Source organism: Amphiprion ocellaris, chromosome 20 (genome assembly GCF_022539595.1).
Source record: "Amphiprion ocellaris isolate individual 3 ecotype Okinawa chromosome 20, ASM2253959v1, whole genome shotgun sequence".
NCBI lineage: Eukaryota > Metazoa > Chordata > Actinopteri > Pomacentridae > Amphiprion > Amphiprion ocellaris.
The window spans coordinates 31,919,930-31,937,670 of NC_072785.1; the positions used below are offsets into that span (position 1 = coordinate 31,919,930).

Below are 17,741 nucleotides of genomic sequence, written 5' to 3' on the forward strand. Positions count from 1 at the left end.
TATGCCTCAGATTTAAACAGAAACTTTCCCTCAGTGTTTCCTCGTCATCCTGAGGCTCCTGGATTCTCGTCTCCTCGGAGGAAAATTCAGTCGCCATCCTTCAGTATTTGCATCTCATTTTGTGAGAAGCCGAACTTCAAACAGACGTTTCAGTGTCGCACATTTAATCCCTGCAAAGAATTCCCTCCAGGATTTACTGTCGAATCAGAGCTCAGCCTCTCTGCAGCTCTTTAAACATCAGCAGAGACGAAGAGGCGGTGTGAGGACGACGATGATGATGTTAAATAACAGTTTTATTTCCTGTTTTCCAGAAGTGCCTCTTTTGATGTGGAGCCCGTCTACACTTTCAGAGCCCACGTGTGAGTAAATGAACACAATGTTAAACTCTCTGCAGTTTTTATCTTCAAATCCTTCATCAGGTTCAGCTTTTATGAGTAACTAAAGTACAAAATAAACCTAAACCACAGATTTAGTTCAGCTCTGATCCGCTGCTGAGACTAATTAAAAGTTGACAACCTGCAGTCGAGCAGAAAAAATTGAAGAAAAATGTCAGTAAAATACCAGAAACACGTGTTTTTATAAATATTTTTAAATGCTAGGAACATTTTTTGTCATAAATGTTAATATAGTCCATAAATGTATAAATAAAACATAAATATGAGTAAAACTTTTTAACTTTGTGCACCTGTACAATATTTTTGCAGTATTTGCAATATACTTTGATTTTTAAACTACGCTTATTTTACCTGTTGTCATTTTACTATTCTTTTCTAGATGTGTAAATATCTCTATTTTTTTTGTCTACAGTTATTTTATTATTCTCTTTTCCTTATTCCTAGAGTGAAAGCAACAGCCAAATCAAAATTCCTTGTATGTTGTGTACGTACTTCTGCATATGTAATTGTGATAAAAACAGCAGAAAATGTCTTCAAAATATCTTAAAAAGATGCAAAACAAATGAAATGAAATGCTAGAAATGCGTCAGAAGCATATAATGTCGAAAGATTGTATAGAAATATAAAATAACTGGAAAAAAATCAGTAAAAAGTTTACAAACATTCAAAAATATGATATGAGAATGTCTCGAAATTAATAATAAAACATTAAAACATGTATGAAGAATGTCAGAAAATATTTATGAAAGTAAGAAAATGTCAAATAAATAGTAATGAAATATAAATAAATATAATATAAAATGTCAAAAATATCAGGAAAATGTCTAAAAAAAAATTTAAAAATTCAGAGACATTTAAATAAAACATCAGAAAATTTATTGTAAACTGGCGGAAAAGAATTTGGTAAATTATCTGAAGAAAGCTTTTATAAAATATGCCAAAAAAATCTGAAAAATGGTAATACAATATCAGAAAGAATGAACCAATGAATAAATGTCTGAGAAATATTTATAAGACATCAGTGAGATGTTGAGAAAATATCTGAAAAATGTAGAAAAATATTTCTAAATGCTAGAAAACAATAATATCTCAGAAAAATGTTAATAAATCACTTGAGTAAAAATCCTAAAAATCTTTCTAAAGTGTTAGAAAACATTGATTATTCATCAGGAAACGGTTGCGGGTAAAATAATAATAAACATGACAGCTGATTTGTCCCAAACAGACCAGTTTAAACTCGGTGTAATCACGACTTCCTGTCTGTCTCCAGTGGTCCGGTGTTGTCGTTGGCGATGACCTCCAGCGGTGAGCAGTGCTTCAGCGGCGGCATCGACTCGACCATCCAGTGGTGGAACATCCCGAGCTCCAACGTCGACCCCTATGACACCTATGGTACGGACACAAAAGCTAACGTCTTCTCCTTTAATTCATGTCTCAGCATTACAAAAATGTCTTTGAAAGTGTTTAGACTCCAGAATATTTCTCATAAAGATAATAAACACGAGGCTCCTCCCATCTTTGTCCTCTCGTCCAATCAGATCCCAGCGTGTTGGCGGGCTCATGGACGGGTCATACGGACGGCGTGTGGGGATTGGCTTACAGCGGCATCAAGAACCGCCTCCTGTCCTGCTCAGCCGACGGAACGGTGAAACTCTGGAACCCCACAGAGAAGAACCCCTGCATCAGCACTTTCAACGCCAACAGAGGTGAGACACCAAACACAGCGCCACCTGCAGGACAGTGTCCACCTGGAGGACGATGTCCACAAGGACGACGTTCACCTGCAGGAAGATGTTCACCTGCAGGACGTTCACCTGCAGGACGTTCACCTGCAGGAAGACGTTCACCTGCAGGAAGACGTTCACCTGCAGGAAGACGTTCACCTGCAGGAAGACGTTCACCTGCAGGACGTTCACCTGCAGGACGTTCACCTGCAGGAGGACGTTCACCTGCAGGAAGACGTTCACCTGCAGGAGGACGTTCACCTGCAGGAGGACGTTCACCTGCAGGAAGACGTTCACCTGCAGGAGGACGTTCACCTGCAGGAGGACGTTCACCTGCAGGACGTTCACCTGCAGGACGTTCACCTGCAGGACGTTCACCTGCAGGACGTTCACCTGCAGGAAGACGTTCACCTGCAGGAGGACGTTCACCTGCAGGACGTTCACCTGCAGGACGTTCACCTGCAGGACGTTCACCTGCAGGAAGACGTTCACCTGCAGGAAGACGTTCACCTGCAGGAGGACGTTCACCTGCAGGACGTTCACCTGCAGGACGTTCACCTGCAGGACGTTCACCTGCAGGAGGACGTTCACCTGCAGGACGTTCACCTGCAGGACGTTCACCTGCAGGACGTTCACCTGCAGGAAGACGTTCACCTGCAGGAAGACGTTCACCTGCAGGAGGACGTTCACCTGCAGGAGGACGTTCACCTGCAGGACGTTCACCTGCAGGACGTTCACCTGCAGGACGTTCACCTGCAGGAGGACGTTCACCTGCAGGACGTTCACCTGCAGGAGGACGTTCCACCTTTTTTCTCGGGAATGTTTCCTGATGATTAATCAATATTTTCTAACACTTTATAAAGATTTTTAGGATATTTACTCAAGTTATTTATTAACATTTTTTAAATTTTAAGTGTTTTTATTTTTTCTTTTCGATATTTTATTAACTTTTTTCTGCTGTTTCACTCATATTTAAGTTTTAGTGGTATCTAACATTTCTGTCAAATGTTTTTTCAAGCCTTTTAGTAGTATTTTCTGCGCATCACCTGCAGGACGCTGGTCACCATGGTAACACCTGTCTATCTGTCTGTCTGTCTCAGAGCACGGCGTCCCCACGTCGGTGGACTTTAACGGCTGCGACCCCGCCCACATGGTGGCGTCCTTCAGCAGCGGAGACGTGGTGATTTATGACCTGGAGACTTCCCAGAATGCACTGGTGCTGAAGGGGCAGGGAGACGGCAGTAAGGAAGCACACGGACACGCTGACGGAGTCACGTATGATTTAAACACGTGTTCACATGATTATTATTCTTCTTATCCTCCAGCGCTGCCGGGGTCCAATCATATCAACAAGGTGGTGAGTCATCCCACGCTGCCCGTCACCATCAGCGCCCACGAAGACCGACACATCAAGTTCTACGACAACAAGTCAGGTCGGTCCACAGAGGTCATCTGTTCACACGTCAACATTCAAACATGTGCACGTAAACATGCTCTGATAGGCTTTATTTCCACAAGAAAAATGTGTGTCTGACTGTGTGTCGTGCAGGTAAAGTGATTCATGCCATGGTGGCTCACCTGGACGCAGTGACCAGTCTGGCTGTGGATCCCAACGGCATCTACCTGATGTCTGGCAGTAAGTCTGTTCAAATAAACCTCTCTTTGTCCTCGTTTTGTGTCTCTTTGTCCTCGTTTTGTGTCTTTTGGTCATTTTGTGTGTTTGTGGTTGTTTTGTGTCTCTTTGTGGTTGTTTTTTGTCCCTTTCTAGTCATTTTTTGTGTTTTTCGTGACATTTAATGTGTTTTTGTGGTTGTTTTGTATTTGTGGTTGCTGTATGAACAATTACCTGAAATATTACAGGAAATAGTTTTTATTTGCTTTGAAGTTCTGAAGAAACGTAGAGCTGTGAATCGATTCATAATTTTTATAATTTCAGTTTTTATCGTCTGTTTGATTCTTTTGCTGTCAGGTTGTTTTCTTAAATACATTTTTAGTTCTAGAAACTGCAGAAAGCTTCGTCACCCGGCTGATAATCAGTTTTTTTTCCCAGAAACGCTGATGCATTTTGACATTTGTTCTCCAGGTCACGACTGCTCGCTGCGTCTGTGGAACCTGGACAGTAAAACCTGCGTCCAGGAGATCACGGCTCACCGCAAGAAGAGCGAGGAGGCCATCTACGACGTGGCCTTCCACCCCTCCAAGGCCTACATCGCCTCGGCCGGCGCCGACGCCCTCGCCAGGGTCTACGTCTAATCCAGGAGCAGAAGAAGAAGGAGGAGGACCGCCGGGCGAGAGACTCAGACACACAGAGAGAGAGAGGTCGTCTGTTCAGGTGTGTTCAGGTGTCTGGACACGGATCACAGAGTAATAGCAGAGACTGGAGGTGACGGATCTCCATGGCGACTGAACACACACACACACACACACACACACACACACACACACACACACACACACACACACACACACACGGTTTAAGTTAAGAGCTGCGGCCGACTGAAGACACCCGCAGGTGAACAGCTCACCTGTACCGACACTACAGGCCCCGCCCCTACAGGCCCCGCCCCTACAGGCCCCGCCCCCACAGGCCCCGTTAACACTAGTGTGACCCAACAGCAGAGACGAGAGAATTAAAGGAAAAATCCGCCAAAAAACCCTGCGGCTTTGAGTCCTTCTGCTTAAATATCTCTGATTTTATCCAAACTTTTATCTTAAACTCTGACGATTTAAAACAGGAAGTTTTAGCTTCACCTCAAATTCTTTCTGAGACGTTTTTTTCTTTTAAAAATCCACATTTGGGGGATTTTTGTGACCAAGTATTTCACATTAAAATATTCTACATGTTTAGTTTTGTTTTATTGTGACTTAAACTAAACATAATTCTGTATTATTAATTAATATTTAGTTATTATGAGCTCAAACCTGGAATTTTTCATTATTTTTCTTTATATTGTCACTCAGCCGTAATCAGATGATTTTATTTTCTATATTCCAGATTCAGAATCAGTGACATGATGAGAAATAAGAGAAAAATTCAGGTTTTTATCGTGTTCAAACAAAACCTAAATAAAAAACATTGTTATCTCAGAAAGTATTTGATATTTCAAGATTAAAATTTCATAAATACTATTTTAAATATACAGAGTTCATGATAAAATAAAAGTTTCATGTAAATCAGAGACAGTTTGAGCAGAACTTGATGTGAACTTTTGATGGTTTGAGCCTCCTGAAGGGTTTTTAATTCATTTGTAGAATTTCTGAGCACAAATTGTGGATAAATTTACACCTTTCTGACCATAAAAATACTGCAGACAGACTGTTTATTGCAGCCATGTAGCCCACAGCGCCACCTTCTGACCAGAACACACAGCCCAGTTTATTCCATAACGAGACTACTTTTATTTTGAAATTTACTTCAAATTCGATCTCCGGTTTCATGAAAACAACATATTCAAGGTTTGATTTAATAGATAATAGATAAAGTTCTTTATTTCTCCCCACTCCAGGGGAAATTTACATTGTTACAGCAGCTTTATTTACAATATATACAAGGGTGAAAAAATTTTTTAACAGAAAAAATAAAAATAAAGTTTAAAAGTGACTTTGAGACTTTTGACTCAATAAAAACAGAAAAACAAACACCAGATGCAGTAAAAATTAAATGTCATCAGTAATCAGATACTAGCATTGAGTTCAATGAGAAAACAGACATAAACACAACTAAGGAAGGTTTAAATTTGTGTTTAATGTGTTTCTGAAGACGTTTTCATTTGCAGCAGAAGTCAGAACACTGAAATATTCAGTTAATCGGTTTGTAGTTTGGCTCTAAAATGTTAAAAATGGTGAAAAGTGTCTTAAATGTCTTGTTTTGTCCAAAGATCTTCAGTTTACTGACGTAGAGGAGGAAAGAAACTGAAAATAATCACATTTTGAGAAACTGAAATCACAAATTTAGACTATTTTTAATAAAAAAAAAATTGCTCAAAATGATTAATTTATTATCAAAATAGTCAATAATTGTCGGTTAATTGATTAATTCTTGCTGCTCTGAGTTTCTAACTGGTAGATAAATTAAAGACGACATTATATTTGGTTTTAACCCACTGATGGACATTTTAACCATCATGGGACATTTTGGAGACAAAACAATAAAATAAATCCAAAAAATAATCAGCTCATTAATCAACAATGAAAATTACTGTCAGTTTTTGCCCTAAAGAGGCTAAAAATACAGAATAAATTGTAGTTTCTCTTGGATTCATGCTAAAATCACCACAAATATAACCACAGAGAGAGTCTCACTGGACGAATCGATCAACTGTTTGGTTCTAAAATGTCTGTTTTAGTCCAAAGATCCTCAGTTTCCTGTCATCAACCAGAAAATATTAACATTTAAGAAGCTGAAGTCACTGAATTCAGATCGTTTGTCCTTTAAGAATGAAGCTCTAGTTGGTTACCATGGACATTTTAGAGACGAAACACCAAAATAAATTAAAGAAATTATCAGCTGATTATCAGTTTTTGCCCTAAAGAGGCTAAAATACAGATTAAATTCATGCTAAAATCAACACAATTATAACCACAGAGAGAGGCGCACTGGACGAATCGAATGGCTTATTTTTTTTCCTAAAATGATGGAAAATGTCGTGTTTACTGTCATAAACCAGAAAATATTCACATTTATGAAGCTAAAATCACTGAATCTGTTATTTTCTTTCAAATTGAACTGTTTTGATGATCCAGTTCGAGGTTAGTTCACCAGACTTCCACTGCCAGTTCACTCATAAAGTCTGAGTTTCTCCAGTTTCTTGCTGGAAAATGTTCCTGAAATCACAATAAGCTGGTTTTAAATTCAGTAAAACGTCGAAGCTGAGAGGAAGTTCAGCTAAAAGGAAAACAAACTGAGCAGAACATGAGCGGGATTTTTCCTTTAAGCCTCAGAAACAGAACATCTGACGTTTGAACTGTTTTTCTGTTTTTAATAATTAAAATCTTGGTCAGATTTTAACTTTTGTACCATTTTTATGGTTAAATCCGGACGAGCAGGAACGCTAAATGCTGCTGGTTTTCTTTCCCAATGCGACGGTTTGAAACTCAGATTTCCTGTTTGTGTCTCTCTGAGAGCAGCTGATTGGCTCGTGCTCCCTGACCTCAGCCCCTGGTGGGCCAATCAGAGCCCAGCGACGGAGGGTCAGACGTTACTGTAGTATTTTCTGTTTGTGTAAAATAAATCTAGTTTTTATAATCCTTTTTTATAAATGTTCGGCACCGAGGACGACTCTGGCTCCTCCCACCGTCCAGTCCGTCACCCCCGTGGCCCCGCCCATCTACTTCCTGTTTCCCATCGCATGGTGACTCACAGAAACTGCCTCCGTCTGATAGGTCGACAGTGTTTGAGGAGGAAGAGGAGGAAGATGAGCTGTGATTTAAATAAATATCAAACTAAATCTAATAATTCATCAACTTTCAAACAGGAAGACCATGTAGCAGCAGGAGGAAAGAAAACGCTTTTATAGAAATATTTTCTCCATCCAGAAATCTGTTTTACCCTTTATAAACTTGTGTTAGCTGTGGCTAGCTGCTAAAAGCTAAAATAGCACATATTATAGCATGAAGCAGCAGCTAGTAGCTTAGCTAACGTGAAACCAACGGAGAATCTAAAAACAGCAAGAAGTCTGTTGGTTTAAATAAAAAAAACACTAGCATTAGTTCAAAAACATTTTCATAATAAAGCTAATGTTGGTTTAACGCAGTGCTAGCATAAACCAAAAGCTATCAGACATAAAAACATTCATGCTTGTCATGAAAAACTCTTATTTTTCTAACATTAATTCTTACCATTTGCAGAAACAAAACTCAACTTTGATGTGAAAAAAAAAATGTGTGGAAAAACCCTAATGTTAGCATAAAACAATATCTTACGTTAGCAAATTACCTTAAAAATGCTAATATTCCCATAAAACACATTGAAAGTTTATCGTTTTGCCGTAAATACAAACATAAAATTCACAAAAATTTTGCTTTTACCAAACTTTAATGTGAAAATAAGTGTGTAAAAAGCCCTAATGTTAGCAAATCAGCTAAAAGATGCTAATTTTGCCATAAAACAAAGAGAAAGTTTATCATTTTAGTGTAAATACGAACATAAATTTTTTTAAAAATTAGCTTAAACCAATGTCCAAATAACTCTTTAACATAAAACATCTAACAGTGGAATGAAAAACTGTTTTATCATAAAAACAATCAGGTTAGCGTCAAGAAAATATAGCCGACTGTATGCTTTTTTAGAAAACAATGGCACTATTGAAGTTCATTAAATTAATACAGACTTTGTTTTAAATGAACCATAAGTTTGAAGGCATCAGTGCAGCTCTAAGGAGTTTGGCAAGTCTTTTCTAAATATTGTAACGTAAAATCCCCCAAAGCTGCCAAAATCTAAAAATAAAGATAAAATACGACAGAATTGAAAATGTAAGAGTGATGCCTCTTTCCTCACAAGCAATCTTTGACATTTCTCTTCAAAAATAGTTTTTTTTCCCATTAAAGAAATCTGCATATTTGGTCAAATAACAAGAATAATTTAATATTTAGTAATAAATAATGAGAAAATGTTATAAAAACATTAAGAATCTGAGTAAATATTATTGTTTAAAATCATTGGACGGATGAACGAAAACCATAAAACAGATAAAATAAAGTAAAAACAATAAAATAAATGAAACAACAGCAGAAACACGATAAACCAGTTGAGTTTTACGGCATTTCCCAGTAATAAACCAGTGAGTTTCCAGTTTTCCAGCTGGTTATTGGTCCCTGAACGCAGCAGAGACTCCTCTTCCTCCTCTTCATCTTCATCGATGTTCGTCTTCGTCGCAGCAGATTTAACTTATTTATCAGGAAGTGAAACGGTCCAATCAGAGGCCTCCTGGAGGAGTCGGTCTGAAAGCTGCCGTCTGATTGGCTGCTCCCTTGTCATGGCAGCAGTTCGTTCTGATCACGTTTTCTTTCACAAACAAACGGTTTATTTGTTTTCTCTCCACCGACGCTGCGACTTCCTGTGTAACTTCCTGTTTGTGTACTGCATGATTAATACAATAAAAGTATTTTTTCTAGTCTTCCAGAAAAATGGGAAAAAAAAGTTCTGATCAGTTTGCGAGTTTTGATGAGTTTTGTAAGTTTTTTTTTTTTTTGATTTCCAAACTATGAACAGCAGATTTTAAAGACTGTACCACATAGCAGAATACAGCTGTTGAAATGTATATAAAATGTCTATAATAACTATTAAATGGTGTAACTGTACAGACGCTGACGCTCTGTCTTCATTCTGCAGCTCGTCTCAAGGTATTTATTCACCACTCAGGTGGTTTAAATGTGGAAAAACCTTCACGTCTGTCTGCTGGGATCCTCACACGGTGATTTATTTAAAGGAAAAAGGAAAATTCTGCTTCTTTTCCATTCATGTCTTTATTTTTTCCACATCTGCTGTTGAAAATCAGCAAAATTAGCAGCAGAAAAATAACAGATTTTCACATTAATGATCTTAAATGTTTGTGTAAAATCATAAAAAATCTGACAGAATTGTTCTGACAAACATATAGAAACACATTGAGACACGAAACAAAACACATTATTTACATTAAAAAAATGTTTTTTTTTAATACTGTCTACACTAAAAACATATGGGAATTCACAGAATCTGTCATGATTTTGCTGATTTCTTTCCGCTTTCAAAATACCAAAGAATATTAATATGTGAAATAAGAAACTGGTTTATTTTTCCCTTATTTTTGAAAAATATCAGTGCGAAATTACAATAACAAACTAACTGTAAATAACCATCAGATTACTTTCTTTTTAAAGAAAATTTACTTTTTTTGACATTAAAGATCCAACTTTTTTGTAATTTTGCAATATTTCCTTTTTATTTAATGAAACTATTAAATTCAGGTGTAATGCTGTAAATATATTTCTAAAATTAGGTACAATTAGTGACATTTAAAAGAAAAAAGACTTTATTCTATAATTTTCCACATATTTGTTTGTTAAATTGCAAATTTCTTATGTAATTCCAAAAAAAGTGCTGAAATGTTTTCATCAATGTATATTTATTAACATTTGTAAACTGTCAGTTTAATAATAATTTCTTGTGAAATATATCATCTATCTAGTAAGCTATCTAATTATACATATATTTACTGTAAAATATAGATGATTTTATTGTTTCTACATGTAAATGAACTTTATCAAACATTAGAAAGCCAAAAAGCACAATCTCGTGTACAATTTTAGGCTAGAAAATGTATTTTAAATATGGAAAATTTATCTATTTTGTGAAGAAAAGTGTTGATTCTATAATTTTACACATTTGTTAAATGGCAGATTTCATGTCTAATTACAAAAAGTATATATATATGTATTGTGGAGGCAACAAGCGACATTTATCTGAGAGGCTGAGGGTCGAGTCTTTCTTGCCACCTCCAGACCAGATGCTGGGCAGCTGAGAGGAGCTGGAAGCTGCTGGTGGACCTGGACCTGGACCTGGACCTAAAGCTCTACCGTATCCTCCAACCTGCGACCAGACCTGGTGCTACGCTCAGCTTCACTTATCCACGTCTACATCATGGAGCCCACAGTGTGCTGGTGGAGATCAGTAGAGGAGGTCTATGAGCGCAAGAAGCTGAGATATACGGAGCTTTCTGCCGATGCAGACAGCGAGGCTGGAAGGTGAAGGTCCGACCAGTGGAAGTAGGCTGCAGAGGACTCGCAGCCACCTGGACATCCAGGCTTCTCCAGGAGATAGAAGGGAGGGTCCACCAGCAGGAGATCAAGGACCTCTCCAGAGCCGCTGAAAAGGGAAGTCAGTGGCTGTGGATGAAGAGAAAGGATTCCAGCTGGACCTTCAGGTGAGTAGATGGCATCTAGGGGGTGAACCTGGGATTCTGCACTGGAAAAAATGATCCTCTCAAAACAAGAAAACTTATTTCAAGGAACTTTTACCTTGAAATAAGTGAAAAAATCTGCCAGTAGAACAAGTGAAAAATGTCTTGGTAAGATTTCTAGAAATAAGATGATATTTAGAATATTGAGATCTTAAAATTAGCTGGGAAAACTTATTTGAAGCTACATTAGGATTGTCAAGCTTAGGTGTCTTAAAATAAGCCAGACATGCTAAAAAAAATAGCAGTTTTTCACTCAAAAATAGATTTTTGCTTTCATGTAACCTCCTAATCTGAGATGTACAGTGGCATGAAAAAGTATCTGAACCCTTTGGAATTTCTCACATTTCTGCATAAAATCATCATCAAATGTGATCTGATCTTTGTCAAAATCACACAAATGAAAAAAACAGTGTCTGCTTTAACTAAAACCACCCAAACATTTATAGGTTTTCATATTTTTAATGAGGATAACATGCAAACAATGACAGAAGGGGGAGGAATAAGTAACTGAACCTTCACATTTAATATCTGGCTGCCCCCCTTTGGCAGCAATAACTTCAACCAGACGTTTCCTGTAGTTGCAGAGCAGTCTGGCACATCGATCACGATCAATCTTGGACCATTCCTCTTTACAAAACTGCTGCAGTTCAGTCAGATTCCTGGGATGTCTGGCATGAATCGCTCTGTTGAGGTCATGCCACAGCATCTCAATGGGGTTCAAGTCAGGACTTTGACTTGGCCACTCCAGAACATGTATTTTGTTCTTCTGAAACCATTCTGAAGTTGATTTACTTCTGTGTTTTGGGTCATTGTCCTGTTGCAGCATCCATCCTCTTTTTAGCTTCAACTGTCTGACAGATAGCCTCAGCTTTTCCTGCAAAACATCCTGATAAACTTTTGAATTCATTTTTCTATTAATGATTGCAAGTTGTCCAGGCCCTGAGGCAGTAAAACAGCCCCAAACCATGATGCTCCCTCCACCATGCTTCACGGCGGGGATGAGGTGTTGATGTTGGTGAGCTGTTCCATTTTTCCTCCATACATGACGTTGTCTGTTCCTCCCAAACAATTCAACTTTCCTTTCATCAGTCCACAAAATATTTTGCCAGAAGTTCTGTGGAGTGTCCAAGTGCCTTTTTGTGAACATTAAACATGCAGCAATGTTTTTTTTAGACAGCAGTGGCTTCCTCCATGGAGTCCTCCCATGAACACCATTCTTGGCCAGTGTTTTACATATTGTTGATGTATGCACAGAGATACTGGACTGTGCCAGTGATTTCTGTAAGTCTTTAGCAGACACTCTAGGGTTCTTTTTTACCTCTCTGAGCATTCTGTGCTGAACTCTTGTTGTCATTTTTGGTGGACGGCCACTCTTTGGGAGAGAAGCAATAGTGTCAAACTCTCTCCATTTGTAGACAATTTCTCTAACTGTGGATTGATGAACATCCAGACTTTTAGAGATGGTTTTGTAACCTTTCCCAGCTTTATACAAATCAACAATTCTTGATCGCAGGTCTTCAGAGAGCTCTTTTGAGCGAGCCATGGTGCACATCAGACAATGCTTCTCATCAAGACACAATTCTTACCAGGTGTGTGTTTTATAGTGGGCAAGGCAGCTTTAAGCCACTCCTCAGTGATTGGACACACCCCTGACTTAAATTATTTGGTAAAAATTGGTATTAATTGCTCTCAAAGTCTCCTTAGGCAGAAGGTTCAGTTACTTATTCCTCCCCCTTCTGTCATTGTTTGCATGTTATCCTCATTAAAAATATGAAAACTTATAAATGTTTGGGTGGTTTTAGTTAAAGCAGACACTGTTTTTTCATTTGTGTGATTTTAACAAAGATCAGATCACATTTGATGGTGATTTTATGCAGAAATGTGAGAAATTCCAAAGGGTTCAGATACTTTTTCATGCCACTGTATTAACCCTCCTACTGTCCTCATTCATGGTCATCAAAAAATGTAGTTTCCTTGTCTGAAAAAAAATCCAAAAATTCAGAAAAAAATTCCCCAAATTTCTGCAAATTTGCAAAACCTTCAGGAAGAAAATTTCAATAATTCCTTAAAACTTTCCCTTAAACGTTTTATTTTTTTTTATAATCCCCCAAATTTGGCAAGAAAATTCTTGTAAATATTTTCAAAAAATTAGTAAAAATCTTCCAAAAAAATCCTAAAAATATCTAAAGTGATTCCATATATATCAGTAAAACTTCTAATCAGAGTCAGAGCTCTGTTGAACCTTGTATTCCTTTAGCTTTGAGCAGTAACAACTTCATGAGCTTCTTTACAAATAAAATTATTACGATTAGAGAAAAAATTAATCTGGCCCTTCCTGCAAATGTCACAGATGTATCATCGAGTACAGATACTTTAGAATTGGCTGTAAGACCAGATGGATATTTAGAATTTTTCACCCCCATACATCTCTCTGAACTCATTTCAATAGTTTCTACATCCAAATCATCAACATGTCTTTTAGATCCTATCCCAACTAGACTGTTCAAGGAGGCTTTATCTTTAATTAATTCCTCAATGTTAGATCTGATTAATCTCTCTCTAGTAACAGGTTATGTACCACAGGCTTTTAAGGTTGCTGTAATCAAACCTTTATTTAAAAAGCCCACTCTAGATCCAGATGTTTTAGCCAACTATAGACCAATTTCCAACCTCCCATTTCTCTCCAAAATTCTAGAAAGAACAGTTGCAAATCAATTATATGAACATTTACAAAGGAATAGCCTGTTTGAAGAGTTTCAGTCAGGCTTCAGAGTGCATCATAGCACAGAAACAGCTCTGGTGAAAGTTACTAATGACCTTCTCATAGCGTCAGATAATGGACTGGTCTCTATACTTATTTTGTTGGACCTTAGTGCAGCATTCGATACAATCGACCACAAACTTTTATTACAGCGACTAGAACATTGTATTGGCATTAAAGGGACAGCACTGGACTGGTTTAAATCCTACTTATCAGACAGGTTCCAGTTTGTGCATGTCAACAATGACTCTTCTGAGCATACTAGGGTTAATCATGGAGTTCCTCAGGGTTCTGTCTTAGGACCAATACTGTTCACATTATACATGCTTCCCTTAGGCAACATTATTAGGAAGCACTGTATTAATTTCCATTGTTATGCTGACGACACTCAATTGCATTTATCTATGAAGCCAAATGAAACTAATCAGCTAGCTAGACTGCAAGATTGACTTAAGGACATAAAGACCTGGATGACCTATAATTTCTTACTACTAAATTCAGACAAGACTGAAGTCATTGTATTTGGCCCCAAACATCTTAGAGAATTGCTTTCAAAGCATATAGTTACTCTGGATGGCATTACATTGGCCTCCAGTACTACTGTGACAAACCTCGGTGTTATCTTTGACCAGGACGTGTCCTTTAACTCGCACATAAAACAAATCTGTAGGACTTCCTTTTTCCACCTGAGAAATATTGTGAAAATCAGGAACATCCTGTCTCAGAGTGATGCAGAAAAACTAGTCCATGCATTTGTTACTTCTAGGCTTGACTACTGTAATTCCTTATTATCAGGTTGTCCCAATAGCTCTCTGAAACATCTACAGCTGATCCAAAACGCTGCAGCCAGAGTACTGACGGGAGTTAGCAAGAGAGATCATATTTCTCCTATATTGGTTTCTCTTCATTGGCTCCCTGTTAAATCTAGAATAGAATTCAAAATCCTTCTTCTGACATATAAAGCTCTTAACAACCAATCTCCATCATATCTTAAAGACCTGATAGTACCATATTACCCTAGCAGAACTCTTCGCTCTCAGACTGCAGGCTTACTTGTTGTTCCTAGAATCTCTAAAAGTAGAATGGGAGGCAGAGCCTTCAGTTATCAGGCACCTCTCCTGTGGAACCAGCTCCCAGTTTGGGTTCTGGAGGTGGACACCCTCTCTAATTTTAAGACCAGGCTTAAAACCTTCCTTTTTGACAAATCTTATAGTTAGGACTGACTGGGGGACCCTGACGGGGTGAGCTGGTGTTTTCATTTGCAAAACTGACTTCCCCTCTTGACGTCCCTTTAGTTTGCCCCTAGTTATGCTGCTATAGGCCTAGGCTGCTGGGGAACCTCTCTGGATGCACTGAGCCCTTCTCTAACTACCTATGTATTTACTATATATACCATTATTGCATTACATTCACTCTGTTTCTTTCTGTGTCCTTTCTCCGAGTGTCCCTGGTCCCAGAGCTGGATGCTGGATGCTTCAGATGTGTGGCTGTGTTTTATGGTCCTTGTGTCCCACCCCCCACCTCTCTATCTCTACCCCTCTATCTGTATCCCTCTACCTCTATCTCTACCCCTCTATCTCCACCTCTCTATCTCTACCTCTCTACCTCTTCTGTCCCTCTCAACCCTCCTTCCAGCAGCAGATGGTTCCCCCACATTAGAGCCGGGTTCTGCTCCAGGTTTTTTTCCCTGTTAAAAGGGTGTTTTCCTGCCACTGTCTCCTTAGGGCTGCTCTGGGGGTTCAGGCATATGGGTTCTGGAAAGCGTCTCCAGACAATTTGACTGTAATTGGCGCTATATAAATAAAATTGAATTGAATTGAATTGAATTAATATTTTCTTAAGAACATTCACATAAAAATCAACCAAAATCCAGCAAAATTCACTGGATTTTGGTTGATTTTTTTGTGAATGTTTTTAAGAAACATTTTTAATATTTTATTTCTTTTTTCCACCAAAAAATGTTCAAAGATTTCCCAAAAATGTTGAAAATGTGGACATCAGAAGTTTCACTATGAAAATATTTTAATTTTTCTACATTTTCAAATGTTTCTTGTAAAATTCAACTCAAAACAAGATAATTTCAAGATTGTTTGACTTAACAAGATATTTCAGATGCATTGTCTTAAAACAAGTCCCTCCATCTGCTGAAATGTCTCTTGTTAAGTGACTTTATCTTAAATCAAGTGACTGACTGACTAAAAATAAGACAAATAGACTTGGTAGGATTTAGAGTTTTTGCAGTGTGCTGAACCCTCCGGAGGTGTCGTATCAGCAGAGGACAGAAGGTGTCCTCACTCCTTGAACCATCCAGTCTTACTCAGAGTCTCATGTATGGAAGAAGGGATACAGACTTCTAGTCCCACACAATGGATCTCTAACGTCTGTGTCTCTTTCCAGTTTTCAGCTACTGCAGCACCTCCTGAACAGTCTTCAGATTCAGGTTTACGTCCAGAAACGCCAAATTTAAACCTGAACCTGCAGGTGAGAGCTGCTGATCCAGTAGAAACAGGTGTGAAAGTTAATTCTGTGTGTCTGTTGGACAGCAGGTGGCGCCGCTGTAACATGAACATCAGGGCAAACTGGTAAAAACAACTAATCTTTATTGGAAACAAGAAATAAATACAGAAGAAAAGGACAGAATCATCAGGTAACAACCGAATCCCATCGCATGTTTCATTCACACAGAAAATAAGTCTGATTTTTCATGTTTTTTTAATTGTTCCAGCAGCTGGAAACATCTGGACAAGACCATGGAAACACCTGGATTCCACAGGTAACATTAACCCTTTAAACTCATCCTGTGATGCAGGTTTCAGATTATTTCAGTGAAAGTCAGTTTAACTTCAAAATAAACCTTTTAAAGATTATAATTAACATGTTTCAAATATTCTTCTGGCTGATGTGAATCCTGACAGGTGACACGAAGGAAAAAATCACACAGGTAAATTTAATTAAAGTATGAAAAGCAGAAAGTTCTCTGCTGATTATTGGATCAGATCAATAACTGTATTGATCACAAGTGTATGAAAATAGAATCACTGTTAAAGTGACATTTTCTAATATTTTGTTTAATCTGACCAACAAAACATTTAAAAATTTGGTGTGAGATAAAATACATAAAGCTGAAACCATCAGATGAAAAGTTTATGCAACATTTTAACATTAAATCTCACTAAGAACTCGTTACAGTGTTTAAAAAAGCATAAAAATTCGTTTTTCAACATAAATATCTGAAATAAGGAGAAGCTGAAAACCAGAAAACCAACCAAGTAAAATTAAAACCATGAGGAGTATTTAATTAAATGATGACTCATTTTCTGATTATTTCCTTTATTTTAGAAGTAAAATTTTAATTTATAAAGAAACATTTATAGAAAAAAACAGCAACTGACTTTTTAACATCTAATTTAACTGTAAGTCATTTAAAAATAGGGAAATAAAATAAATCTGTAGTTCCCGTTAGCCTAAGCTAAAGCTAAATTAGCCCCTTTTTCCTTGTTTAGTCATTTAAAAGAGCTAGATTTCACTCCAATACCCTAAAAATGTAATTTGTTATTCGACATGAATATTCAAAATGAGTACAAGCTGCAAATATTCACCTTTGAAAAGTTTCAACCATGAAATGTAATATTTATGTGAATGACGATAGATTTTTTGATTGTTTGCTAATCAGCCATTTACCGTAAAAAACAAACTCTTTTTTGAAAGAAAAAACTTCAGCACAGTAACAGTATTTTTAATGATCTCATTAAAACAGGTTTTATCATATAATTTATGATATTTTAAGGTGATAACATAAAAAGCAGTGACTGCATTCAAGCTAGCTAAAATACCTTAGCCTTCTTGCTAATTTTTAAAAGCTAAGTTTTGCTGCTTTGTGTGACCAAAGTAAATGACTTTAAAACATCATACCTCTCCATAA

General features: G+C 37.6%; 1 protein-coding gene across 10 annotated transcripts in view; it reads left to right on the top strand.

The window, feature by feature from the left end:
* Positions 1-17,520, top strand: part of strn3 (striatin, calmodulin binding protein 3) — a 40,030-nt gene extending 22,510 nt beyond the window's left edge. Inside the window, exons 10-20 of one of the 10 annotated variants that reach the window (XR_008599948.1) lie at positions 312-359; positions 1,666-1,787; positions 1,934-2,101; positions 3,220-3,360; positions 3,445-3,552; positions 3,669-3,755; positions 4,203-4,451; positions 10,601-11,022; positions 16,217-16,466; positions 16,548-16,592; positions 16,735-17,520. Coding sequence is in view for 1 of the 10 variants with exons in the window: in XM_023274403.3 (XP_023130171.2) it covers positions 312-359; positions 1,666-1,787; positions 1,934-2,101; positions 3,220-3,360; positions 3,445-3,552; positions 3,669-3,755; positions 4,203-4,372 (844 nt within the window). In the remaining 9 variants the exon portion in view is untranslated. Of the gene's footprint in view, positions 1-311; positions 360-1,665; positions 1,788-1,933; positions 2,102-3,219; positions 3,361-3,444; positions 3,553-3,668; positions 3,756-4,202; positions 9,419-10,600; positions 11,023-16,216 lie in introns of those variants that run through there. The other 9 variants (XR_008599946.1, XR_008599947.1, XR_008599942.1 and 6 more) reach the window with 9 other exon arrangements.
* The last annotated feature ends 221 nt before the right edge of the window (positions 17,521-17,741 follow it).